We start from the raw sequence: 11528 nt of genomic DNA, 5'->3' as shown, positions 1-11528 counted from the left end.
AAAAAGGTAAAACTTTTTATTAATAAAGAAACTTAAAAGCTTGTATAAAAATAGAAAATATAATAAAATATAATAAAAATAAATAAAACTTAAAAAATAAACTTTTTATTAATAAGAAAAAAACTTAAAAAGTTTATAAAAAATAATAAAATGTATAAAAAAGGAAAACTATAAAAAAAGAAAAACTTATAAAGTAAAAAAAATATAATATAAAAAAATTAAATAAGTAAAAATGCAACAAGAATATTTAATATAATAAAACTAAAACAGTTAAACTTTATATAGAAAAAAAATATAAAAAACATATGAAAAGAAAAGTAAAACTTATTATATATATAAAAAACTAAAAAGTTTATATAAGTAATAAATATATTATAATAATAAACAAAAGTATATATTAAAAAGATAAAACAAAAAAATATAATAATAACATTAAAATAAAGAAATTTATATAAAAGTTGTATAAAAAAAGTAAAACTATAAATAATCCTAAAAGAAATGTATTAAAAGAGAAGTAAAACTTTATATTGATATAAAAAACTTAAAACTTAAAAGTTTATAGCAGTAAAATAAAAAAAAATACATAAAAAAATAGAACTAAATAAAAAAGAAATACTTTAAAGTAAAAAAAAATATAATAAAAATATCAATAAAGTAAAACTTCTAGTCAATAGAAAAAACTTAAAAGTTTAAAAAAGAAAAATAAATATAATAAAAACATAAAAAAGAAAAGTAAAACTTTTTAATAATAATAAAAAAGAACTTAAATATTATAAAAGTATAAAATAAAATATAATAAAAATACATATAAAAGAAGTAAAACTTTCAATAAAAACTTAAATAATAAAGTAAAAAAAAAATTAAGTTTATAAAAAAATAAGTAAAATAAAGTTTTTTGCCTTCTTCTTTTCCAAGAAAACTTTTTCTACGATGGCTAACATTTCTATAATAGTAATATTCATTAGTAAATTCTATAATAATTATAAAATATAAATATAAGAATAATAATAATTATATTAAGTAAACATTCAAGACGGATATAAGATTTTTATAAAAGATTTAATAATTAGAAATTTAAAAAATATACGTTGATAACATAAAAACAATATAAAAATATAATAATAATATTAATAACAACTAATAAAAGAATTAAAAATAGTAATAAATACCTAAAGAGATATTCAAAACAATAATAAAATCTAATATTAATAATAACTAAAAAAATAATAATAAATATCGAACATAAGATTCAATATGAAAATAAGATAATAATAGTAGTAGTAAATAAATACTTATAGTAATAAAAAATAATTAAACTAATAATTATTAAAAAAATATACAAAAATAATAATAACAGTAAAGTTTGATACAAATTTATTATTATTAAAATATATAATAGTATTATTATAATAATAAAAAATACATATAGTAATTGTAATAATATTTATAATAAAAGCATGTAAAACGAAAATAGTATATAAAAAATTATAAATAAGTATAATTTATTATTAAAAATTTAAAATATAAATATAATAATAGTAATAAGTATAATTGTAGTAATAACTATTTTAAATATAAGATAATTATAATAGCGATACCTATAAAAAGTATTAATAACAATAATAAATAAATATTTAGAGCGAAAAAAAAAAGTAATAACAAAAATTTCTTACCATTAATTATTAATTATAATTTTTGTAGTGAATTTCTTGTAAAAAAAAATTATTAATCATATGAATAGAATTATATAAAATTTATTAATAAATAATAAAATTTTATAAATATTAATATTTATAAAAAAATAAAGAAAAAAATTCATAAAATATAAACCAAATAAATATACAATAATAATAAATATTAGTAGCGGTTTTCACAACGAACAATATTTCTTTCATAAAATAATAGTAAAAATGTAATTAATATAATAAAAAAATAAATTTTAATAACCAAATAAAAAAAATAAAAAAACAAACTTTTTTTAAGCAGATACTAATAAAAATAAATTTAATATAAAAATTATAATAATAATAAACTTTATCAAGTCAAGCTCGAGCAGTTCTTTATAAAAGTGATGCATAAAAAAGGCGCGCAAATCGCTGAGCTCCAAAGCCGTCCGACTTTCCTTAATAAGCGTCCTAACAACCCCAACAAATTCAAGCTTTGAGTCAGATTCAAGTTCAATGCTGGTAGTGCTCTTTGTAGTTTCCTTCGTTAATAATAATAATAATGGTTTAGCAAACCAGCTTAACAGGTACATTTTCTTATATATAACTTTTACTCTTTAATAAAACTAAACAATCACAACTAGTAATAAGTACACGTATTTACAAGAATCCCAAAAAATGTTACAAACATAAAATAATTACGATAATCCATTTAAACAATAATAATAATAATAATATAAAAGCAACCAATAATAATGATTCCTTTAGCTTTTCTAATAGTTCCAATAAACTGTTTTTCATATTATTAAAACAATTCCATTTGGCGTCCCTTTTCATAAAAATATAAAATAAAATATACAAAAAGTGATAGAAAAAATATAAATAATATAAAGAGTTTTCATAATAATAATTTATAATAATAATAATCATTCATTAAAAAAAATACAACTACAAATGAACAAATCATAAGGGTGTATTAGAGTAATGATATTTAAAAAAAATTACTGGTCAAGAGAAATTATAATATATCTAATAAACAAGCAAGAAATATTAGTAAAACTATAAGAAAAGGTGTTTCATTAAAAAAAAATTTATATTTTCATAAGAAATTTTGACATTAAAATAGAAAAGTTGAACTAAAGAAAAAACTTACATTATATAATAATATAACAATAATAATAAAGTAAAGTTAGTAATAAAAATAAATATAACGAATACAATAAAAATTACTAGAAAAAATATAAAATAAAATAAAGTTTTATTAATAAAATAATAAAAATTATTTCTATTATCTAGTAAAAAATATAAAAATAAAAAAAAAGAAAATAACGAAAATAATATAATAAAGTAAAATGAAACAAACAAAATGTATATAGTCAAAAAATAAAAATTTTATTTACTTCTCCTTATTTAATATAAAAACAAAAACTTATGATAATAAAAAAAAAACTAAACTACTCTTTATTTTTGTTCATAAATAAATAAAAAAAATTAATAAATTAAAATTTAATAAAATATAAATTAGAATTGAAAAAGATAAAAATATTTCTTTTACTATTTTATATAGAAAATTATAAACAACAAAAAAAAATAACAGTAATAAGTAAAACTGAACAAACAAAAATTTTATTTACACCATAAAAAAATTTTTACTTTGTATTATTTATTTCTTAAAAAATATCAAACTGATAAAATATAGTTAAACAACAATAATTTTTTATTTTTTATAGTAAATATAATAACATATATTTTTTATATTTTTAAAATTATAAGTATTAATAAAAATAATAAAGTAAAACAAGGTGATAGTAGAAATTTTAATAATAATATAGAAAATTAATAAGTAATAAATAGAAAAATTATATAAAAAATAATAATAAAGTAAAATTACTTATACAAAAAAATATAAATTATAGAAAAAAAAAATTAAAAGAAATATATAAATATATATAATAAAAAGTAAAATTAGTTAAAGGAAAAAATTATATATAATTAATAAATAATAAAGTAAAAATAGAATAAATTTGTATATAATACTAAAGATAAGTTATATAAAAAAAAAGTTTACATAAATAATAAATAATAAATAGAAAAATCATATAAAGATATAAAGTAACAACATTAATTATAAAGTAAATTAAAAAAATTAATAATATAAAATAAATATTAATATATACATACACAGATGATAATAATAAAGTAAGTTAAGTTATATAAATACGAATAGCGAAGAGAGAAATTATATAAAATTAGACAATATTAATAATTATAATAAAGTATAATTATTTAAAAAATAAAAAAAATAAATAGATTATAAAAATTATCAACTAATAATTATTAGTCATTTAATATACAAAAGTTTATTATTTATTATAAGAAATAAAAAATGAAAACTTTTTATAATAAATATAAATAGTTCAATATTTTTAATGATGAAAAAATTAAAAAATTACTTTTTAAATAAAGTTTTATTTCTATTTCTTTGTTTTTCTATAATAAAAGGAAAGCAATATCTATATATTAAAATAACGACCATTCCAGGAGAATCCACAGCTCTCTATCAGTGAGATGATTAACGTATGACTGCTTGCGATACATGCGTATAAAAGGGACCTTTTCATACAAAGAAAGTAGCAAGTATTATAAAAGCGCGAAAATAAGTAAAGTAAATATAATGATCAACTTCTATAGATGCGTATAAATGGGGCCTTTTTAAACATAAAATGTTCCGAATATTTTGAAAGCGTGCAAGTAAACAAAAGATGACTAACTTGTATATAAACGCGTACAAATGCGCATAAAAGGGTCTCTTCTATAAATAAAAAGACCAAATTTTTTTAAACAGGCACTAATAATTTAAAAATAATAATAACTTGTAGGCACGCATACAAAAGGGCCCTTACTTATATTAAAGATAACAATTATTTTGAATCGTGCAAAAAATATACTAAAATATACTTGCGTACAAAAGGGGTCTTTTGAAAATAAAAAGTATTAAATATTACAAAAGAGCACAAATAAATAAATTTATCCAGGCGTATAAAGGGACCTTTTTATATACCAAAAGTACCGAATACTTTTAATACGAACAGATAAATATACTGAAAAAATACATGCGTACAAAAGGGGCCTTTTTATAAATAAAAAGATCTAAATAAAGTTTAAAGCTTTTTTATAAAAAAAATAAAAACACTTTTTATAAAAAAATAAAAAAACCTAAAATTTTATATTTTTCATATAATAAATATTAAAAATAAAAGTTTTATGTAAAAATTTAAAATAATTTTTATACTTTTATATTATATAAACTATGAAACCTCTAGAAAGTCTTTACGGAAATGACTTAAAACTTTTACGATAGAAGGTAAAGAGCCGCGAGTAATATAAAGTTTTTCGCCTCGTGGAGTGTACTCTAATTATTATTATTATGAAAATTTTAATATATAATAAATAAAAATATTCTAAAAAAAAGTATAAAAAATAAAAAAGATACCGAAGAATTATATTATAAAAGTATAAAAGTATGTAATATTACAAATAAATATTTTTAGATATTTTTTAAATAATATTAAATTAAAATAAAAAATTTAAAGTATTATTATTAAAGTTTTCGATAATATTATAAATAAATAAAAAAGTTAAATATATATAATTATTTAATATAGAAATATCACAAATAAGTTTAATTATTAAAGAGATTTTTATAATAAATAAAAATAAATTCATTTTTAAAAAAATATTTTAAAAATATTAATAAAAAAAAATATTATTACAAAAGAGTTCGCTATAATAAATAATAATCAAAAATAGTCCTTAAAAATAACTTAGATAATAATACCATGAAATAGTTTTATAATTAAAAAGTTTACCACAATAAATAATATATATATATATAAAATACATTTTAAAAATCTATATAAAAATAATTATAAAAGTATATAAACGTAATAAATAAATATTTCTAGACAAATAATATCATTAAGATTACAATAGAGAAATACTACATATAAAAATATACGTAATATAATCATGTAGATATTTCTATATAAAAAATATCAAAAATATAATAAAACAATAATATATATAATAAGCGTAAAAATTATTTTAAGTTTTTCTATATAATAATTATAAGCAGATTATAATAAAGTAATAATATATAATTTAAAAATATGTGAAATACAATAAAATAGTTATTTCTATATAAAAAAGTAAAAAATATATAATTAAAAAATGAAAAATAAAAAAGTTTAACAAAAGTTTTTTTTTTATTACCGTTTAATAATAAATTATAGTAAATCCATTCCGCTTCTTGTTCAAGTTCGGCTTCATCCACGTTTTCAGGATTGACGCTTTTTAAAAAAAAAGTTATAAGTTTAGAAAAACATTTAAAAAAAAAAAAAAATAAAAAACTTATATGAAAAGTAACAATATATAAAAATATATATAAAGAAAAAAAGCTTTGAAAAAAGAAAAAAAAATATTATAAAAAAACTTTTTCGAGAATGAAATTTTTATTATAAAAAATAACAAATAATAAAGCAAAAATATTATAAAGTAAAAAAAAAATTTTCATAAAGTAAAACAAAATAATAAAAACTTACAAAAACTATAAAAAATTAAAAAGTTACTTATTTCATGTTTATTATAATGCTCAATGGCAAAGTAATAATAAAATAAACTTTATGATAATAATAGAAAAGTTAAAAAAATACTATAAAACAATAAAATATTCATAAACTTTTATATATAGAAATAGAATATAAAAAAAATAATAATAAAAGTTTTATAGAATATAAATTAACAATATAATAAAACTTTTATATACATAAAAAAAGAAATTTTTTTTTGAAAATTAAAAAATATTAAAATGAAAAAAAAACTTTTATATTTATAAAAATATAAAAAAAGTAAAATTTTTAAAATAGAGAAAATAATAATAAAAGTTTTAAATAAATTCTAAAAAACAATATAATAAAAAAAATTATATATAAATAACATATTTTTCTAAATATAATAAAGTACACTTTTTTATAAATATAGAAAAAAATAATAAAAACTATTAAATATTAAAGAAAGTAAAGTTTCTTTATATAAAAAAATAATAACAAAGCTAAAAATACTACACAACCTAATTATAACAAAAAAAACTTTTATATAAAAAAATATATATTTTTATAAATAAAAAGAAGAAATACTGTAATATAATATAAAAAAACTTTTATATATATAAAAAAGTAAAATAATAATGAAAGAAACAATAAATAATAGAAATAATTATTATAATATAGAAAATTATACTACTAATAAAAATTATACATCAATAATTCTTTAAATATTACGAAAAACAGTATATATTTTTTGGATTACTTTTTATAAATCTATAAAATAAATATTAAATAAAGAATGCACAATTACATATTTCATTATTATTTATTATAATAAATATTCTGAAATTATATATAATAATAACAATATATAAAGAATATTAAAAAATATAATATCTTTATATATTCGATATTTAAAATAGATTATTTATTATAATAATAATTAAAAAATATAAAAAATATTAATATTATTAATAGTTAAATAAAGAATTATACTAAATCCAGATAAAAATATTATACAAACTTTAGTAAATTTAATAATCAATATAAAAAAGTTATAGTTTATAAGAAAATATTATAAATCCAGAATAACAATGGTATTAACATTTTATATTATATAAAATAATAATAATACAACAAAATAAATATAAATATATGTAAAAAATATAGTAACTTTTAAGTTTGATAAATAAATATATAATTAAGTACAGAAAAAATGTATATAATAAATAAAATATATAAATATAATAAAAAATATTAACAGTAATAATAATAACTATAAAAGATATCATAATAGTAACAGTAATAATAAATATGATAATAGTATTAACAGTAAGCTCTAAGAATAATACACATAATAATAGTAATAATAATGATGATTATGTTATATTTATAAAAATTGTAATAGTAACAATAATAATAATAAATACAATAATAACAGTAATAATAATGATCATAAAAATAATTGTAACAATAATAATAATATTTCAGCTGTAACAGTAATAATAATAATAATGAAATGAACCGATCGATGCCGAGCAACTGGAGTCTCTCTGGAACATCTTTTAAGCGAATATCCGAATCTTCAGCTGCCATTCGCTCCTTTTTAAGGACGGCCGGCTCAAAAAGCTTTTCAAAAAATATGAAAATAAATAATTTTTTATAAAAAAATAATAAATTTAGATATAAAAGAAGATAAAAAACGGTTCTCTTAATAAATAACGATAATAAAAAGTAAATAATAATAAATAAAGTTATATTATAATATTTAAAAATATCAACTGTAAGTACAATAACTTATAAAAAAAAGTATTAAAGTGTTTATATTCATAAAAAAGGAATAATAATAAAGCAAATAGTGAAAATATATATTAATATAATATGTGTAATAAAAGTTTTAATAATATGTAACAAAAAAATAAATATAATAATAATAAAACTAATAAGAAGAAAAAATTTAGTTATGATATAAAAAATAAATATTCATAAAAAATTTTATAAAATATTATTAATATATGAACAAAAATAAATGTAATGGTATATAATAAAAGCCTAGAAAAAAGTATTAGAATAAAAAAGCAAAAAGATATCTTCATTAAAATAATATTGAAAGTTATATAAAAGTTTATACATACGTTACAATATATAAAAATATAAAATAAAAGCAAAAGTAATAATAGTAATATAAAAATTTATGATAATAATAATAAAAGTTATGAAAAATAGTTAAAATATTATAATAATCATAATAATAATACTTCTGCTAAAGTTAACGAGTCTTCCAACTTTTCATCGTGAATAATTTCTTCCTCGAATAATTCATCAACGTCTCCAAATATTTCTTCAGCCACAAAAAGATCTAAAGGTTGATTGTTGGATTTAAAATTTTTTAAGCTTAATGAAATTCCTTTAAAACAATATGTAAAAGTAAAAAAGGTTGATTGGTGGATTTAAATACTCATAAAGTTTTATAAAATTTATTAAAAATTATAATATAAAAGTAAAAAAAACTAAATAAAGTTTAAAAGAAGTCCAAAAGTTATTATCCCTCTAAAAAAGAAAAGTTTATATATAAAACTTTAAAGTTTATAAAATAAATTATAAAAACATTTAAACTCGCTTTGATTCAAAAAAAGTATATATATATATACAAAATACATATAAATATTATTATTTCTTTATTAACACTATAACTTTTATTCAAATGAAGTATAATATATATAAATATTATTTTATTTTCTTTATCATTCTTAATGTTAAAATTACAATAAGTATAAACAATAAAAAATTCAAGAGAAACAATAAAAAAATATAAAAATTTTATAAAATAATAATAATTTTTTTAAAGTTATAAAGAAAACAAAAATTTAATTCAGAAAATTATAAAAATATTATAAACTAACAATAAAAAGTATAATACAGCTTTCCCCCTGCTAAAAATTATAAAGAAAAAAATGATAGATAAAATAACATTTTCGTGACTTTTATAATAATAATAATAATAACATTTATAAAAATAATAGTTGTATTAATAATAATATTTGTAATAATATTTATGGTAAAAATAATAATTATTATTATTATTAAAAAAAACCTTGATTGCCGCCGACGCCTCTAAATTCAGAGCTTCTTTCTCTGTCCACTATAAAATCCTGAATATCATCTTCGGAGTAAAGTTCATCTTGAAGTGGATCTTCTGTTCCAATAAATATATATAATAAACATATAACTTTGGGTTATATATTTTAATAAAAATCTTTTCAAAGTTTTCGAACTTTTTTTTCATAAAAATTTGCACATCTTTTTATAGAACCCTTGGAAAACTTTAAAAAAAACAATTTAAAATATTTCTTTTACGTTTATTAAGTAAAATAAATCCTGGAATTTAATAAACATGTGCGTCACACATGGTTCAAAGCAAGCGATTCTACCTTCTTCAGAACCTGAAGCTTCACTTTTCAAGTCATCTTGAAGATCTTTAAGCTCTTCTTGAAGTTCCTTATCGACTTCCTCTGCTTTTCTTCGGAGTCTGCGGTGCTTGTACTGAGAAAAACATAATAAAAATATTACTAACAAGATCAAAATTAATTATAAAAATAAAAAATTTCAAGAAAAAAAAGATATAATAGATTATTTAACTTCGCATACAATTCTTTCACCAATAAAGAATTATATATAGTAATATTTGAGTATTATAGGATAATGAAAATAAAAACACTAAAAGCAAAACACTCGTATTGTTATTAAAAAGTTTTATTAATAGTTAAAAAATTAAAATTAAGAAAACTCTTCAGTACATATAAATAATAATTATAATAATAAATAAAAATAATATTCATTATAATATACAAGAGTAGGCTGTGAGAGATCGCCCAAATTTTCCTCAATTAATGCATAATCGTCGTCATCCAATTCACCTTGGATTAAAATTTATTAGAAAACTTTTATAGCTAGAAAATAAATAAGACGTCAAAAATCTTTACTTAAAAACTGAGAAAATGATTAAAAATTCATTAACTTCATATTATTAAACAAAATAATTAATGTTAAAAAAATTATTAATTATTTTTTAAAAAAAAATTGTGTTCTAATATAAAAGTAAGGCAAAAGCGAAAGACCATAAAAGCTAGAATTTTTTTTTTTCCTGCGGCGTTCAACATTAGAAATTGCTTCCTCTGATGCGCCAAAGGAAGAGTCACTCATTTCGTGTAAATCTTTTGCTTTATGCAACTCAGAAGATTTATTTTCAATATTTATTTCATCAGAGATAGAGAGAACCTTTTTTATATATATATATAAAAAAAAAGTTTTTAAAATAATAGTAAACATATTTTTTTATTAAGTAAAAATGCTAAATATATTTTACACTAAATTTAAGCTAATTTATTAAAAAGCTATAAAGAAAGACCGAAGAGTCTCTTTCAGGCTGGACTTCAGTAGTAAAATTAGAAGCTTGCTGAGATTCTTTCTCGTAAGATTCTTTAAAATGAACATCTTTATCAGGTTAAAGAAATTTTTATTACAATGTAAATAATTCTAAACCATCTTCACTTTCTTCATCAGAAAAAATGGTTCTTCTCTTTCCAGCTACTTTTCTATTAGTTTTACTTCTTTTTAAAAAATCATTCTCTTTTTGTAAAATTTCGTTGTTTGAGTTTAAAGATGCTGATAGTTCTTCTTGGAAAGAAGAAGGATCCGCCATTATTTTTTTAAGTAGCGGAAAATAAAACTGTACTCGGAGTATTAAGTTAAACTAATAAAATTTATAAACCTTTTCAGATAATACTAAAATAAAAATATAAATTGATAGTAAAAGTGCCAAGAAAAATTATAAAGAAAATTTCTTTTTTTAAAAACAAATTTGAAGAATATTTTTAATAAAAAAACGAATAAATGAAGATATGAAAATAATAGTTTGCTTAACACGCACAAACTAGTAAATTTTTTGAAACAATAAAAATTTGTCAAAGCTTATGTAATAAATATATATTATAAATCTTATTTCTATATTATTTTAAAAAGGTAAAATCTAATATTAAAAAAATAATAAAATAGCAAAAACTTATTGTCCGCTGGCTTGCCGAAAAGCCACGAAAACACAAGTAAAACGTTTGAAAAAATTTTAAACTTTTACAAAAAGCTAACGGGATTGGTTATTTTTTTTAAGCAAAGAGATGACTCTTGTTTGCTTACGAATGATACTTTTTTTTTCTAGCTCTACATTATTGCATCGAGTAAGAAATAATTATAATAACAAAGT

General features: G+C 16.6%; 1 protein-coding gene across 1 annotated transcript; it reads right to left on the bottom strand.

The window, feature by feature from the left end:
- Positions 1-646: 646 nt before the first annotated feature.
- LOC135145133 (transcription elongation factor SPT6-like) lies at positions 647-10877 on the bottom strand. The gene is made up of 15 exons (XM_064077240.1): positions 10811-10877; positions 10677-10747; positions 10387-10546; positions 10118-10185; positions 9700-9811; positions 9363-9464; positions 8527-8627; positions 7794-7897; positions 5937-6013; positions 4982-5076; positions 4198-4277; positions 2412-2493; positions 2034-2206; positions 900-943; positions 647-663 (listed from the first exon to the last, which is right to left on the bottom strand). Exons 3-15 carry the CDS (start codon positions 10469-10471, stop codon positions 647-649), a joined length of 1140 nt encoding a protein of 379 aa, XP_063933310.1. The 5' UTR covers positions 10472-10546; positions 10677-10747; positions 10811-10877.
- Positions 10878-11528: the final 651 nt, after the last annotated feature.

Source organism: Zophobas morio, unplaced genomic scaffold, assembly GCF_036711695.1.
Source record: "Zophobas morio isolate AGI-343-1 ecotype UQ-CSIRO unplaced genomic scaffold, CSIRO_AGI_Zmor_V1 ptg000130l, whole genome shotgun sequence".
Classification (NCBI taxonomy): Eukaryota; Metazoa; Arthropoda; class Insecta; order Coleoptera; family Tenebrionidae; genus Zophobas; species Zophobas morio.
This window is presented reverse-complemented; position numbering and strand designations above follow the sequence as displayed.

Coding starts and splice junctions, on each gene's coding strand:
- LOC135145133 (XM_064077240.1), bottom strand. CDS start 10,471: ATGAGTGACTCTTCCTTTGGCGCATCAGAGGAAGCAATTTCTAATGTT. Junction 7,898..8,526: donor ACTCGTTAACTTTAGCAGAA/GTATTATTATTA, acceptor TTTTTTGAAAAG/CTTTTTGAGCCGGCCGTCCT. Junction 4,278..4,981: donor TCCGTAAAGACTTTCTAGAG/GTTTCATAGTTT, acceptor TTGTATGAAAAG/GTCCCTTTTATACGCATGTA.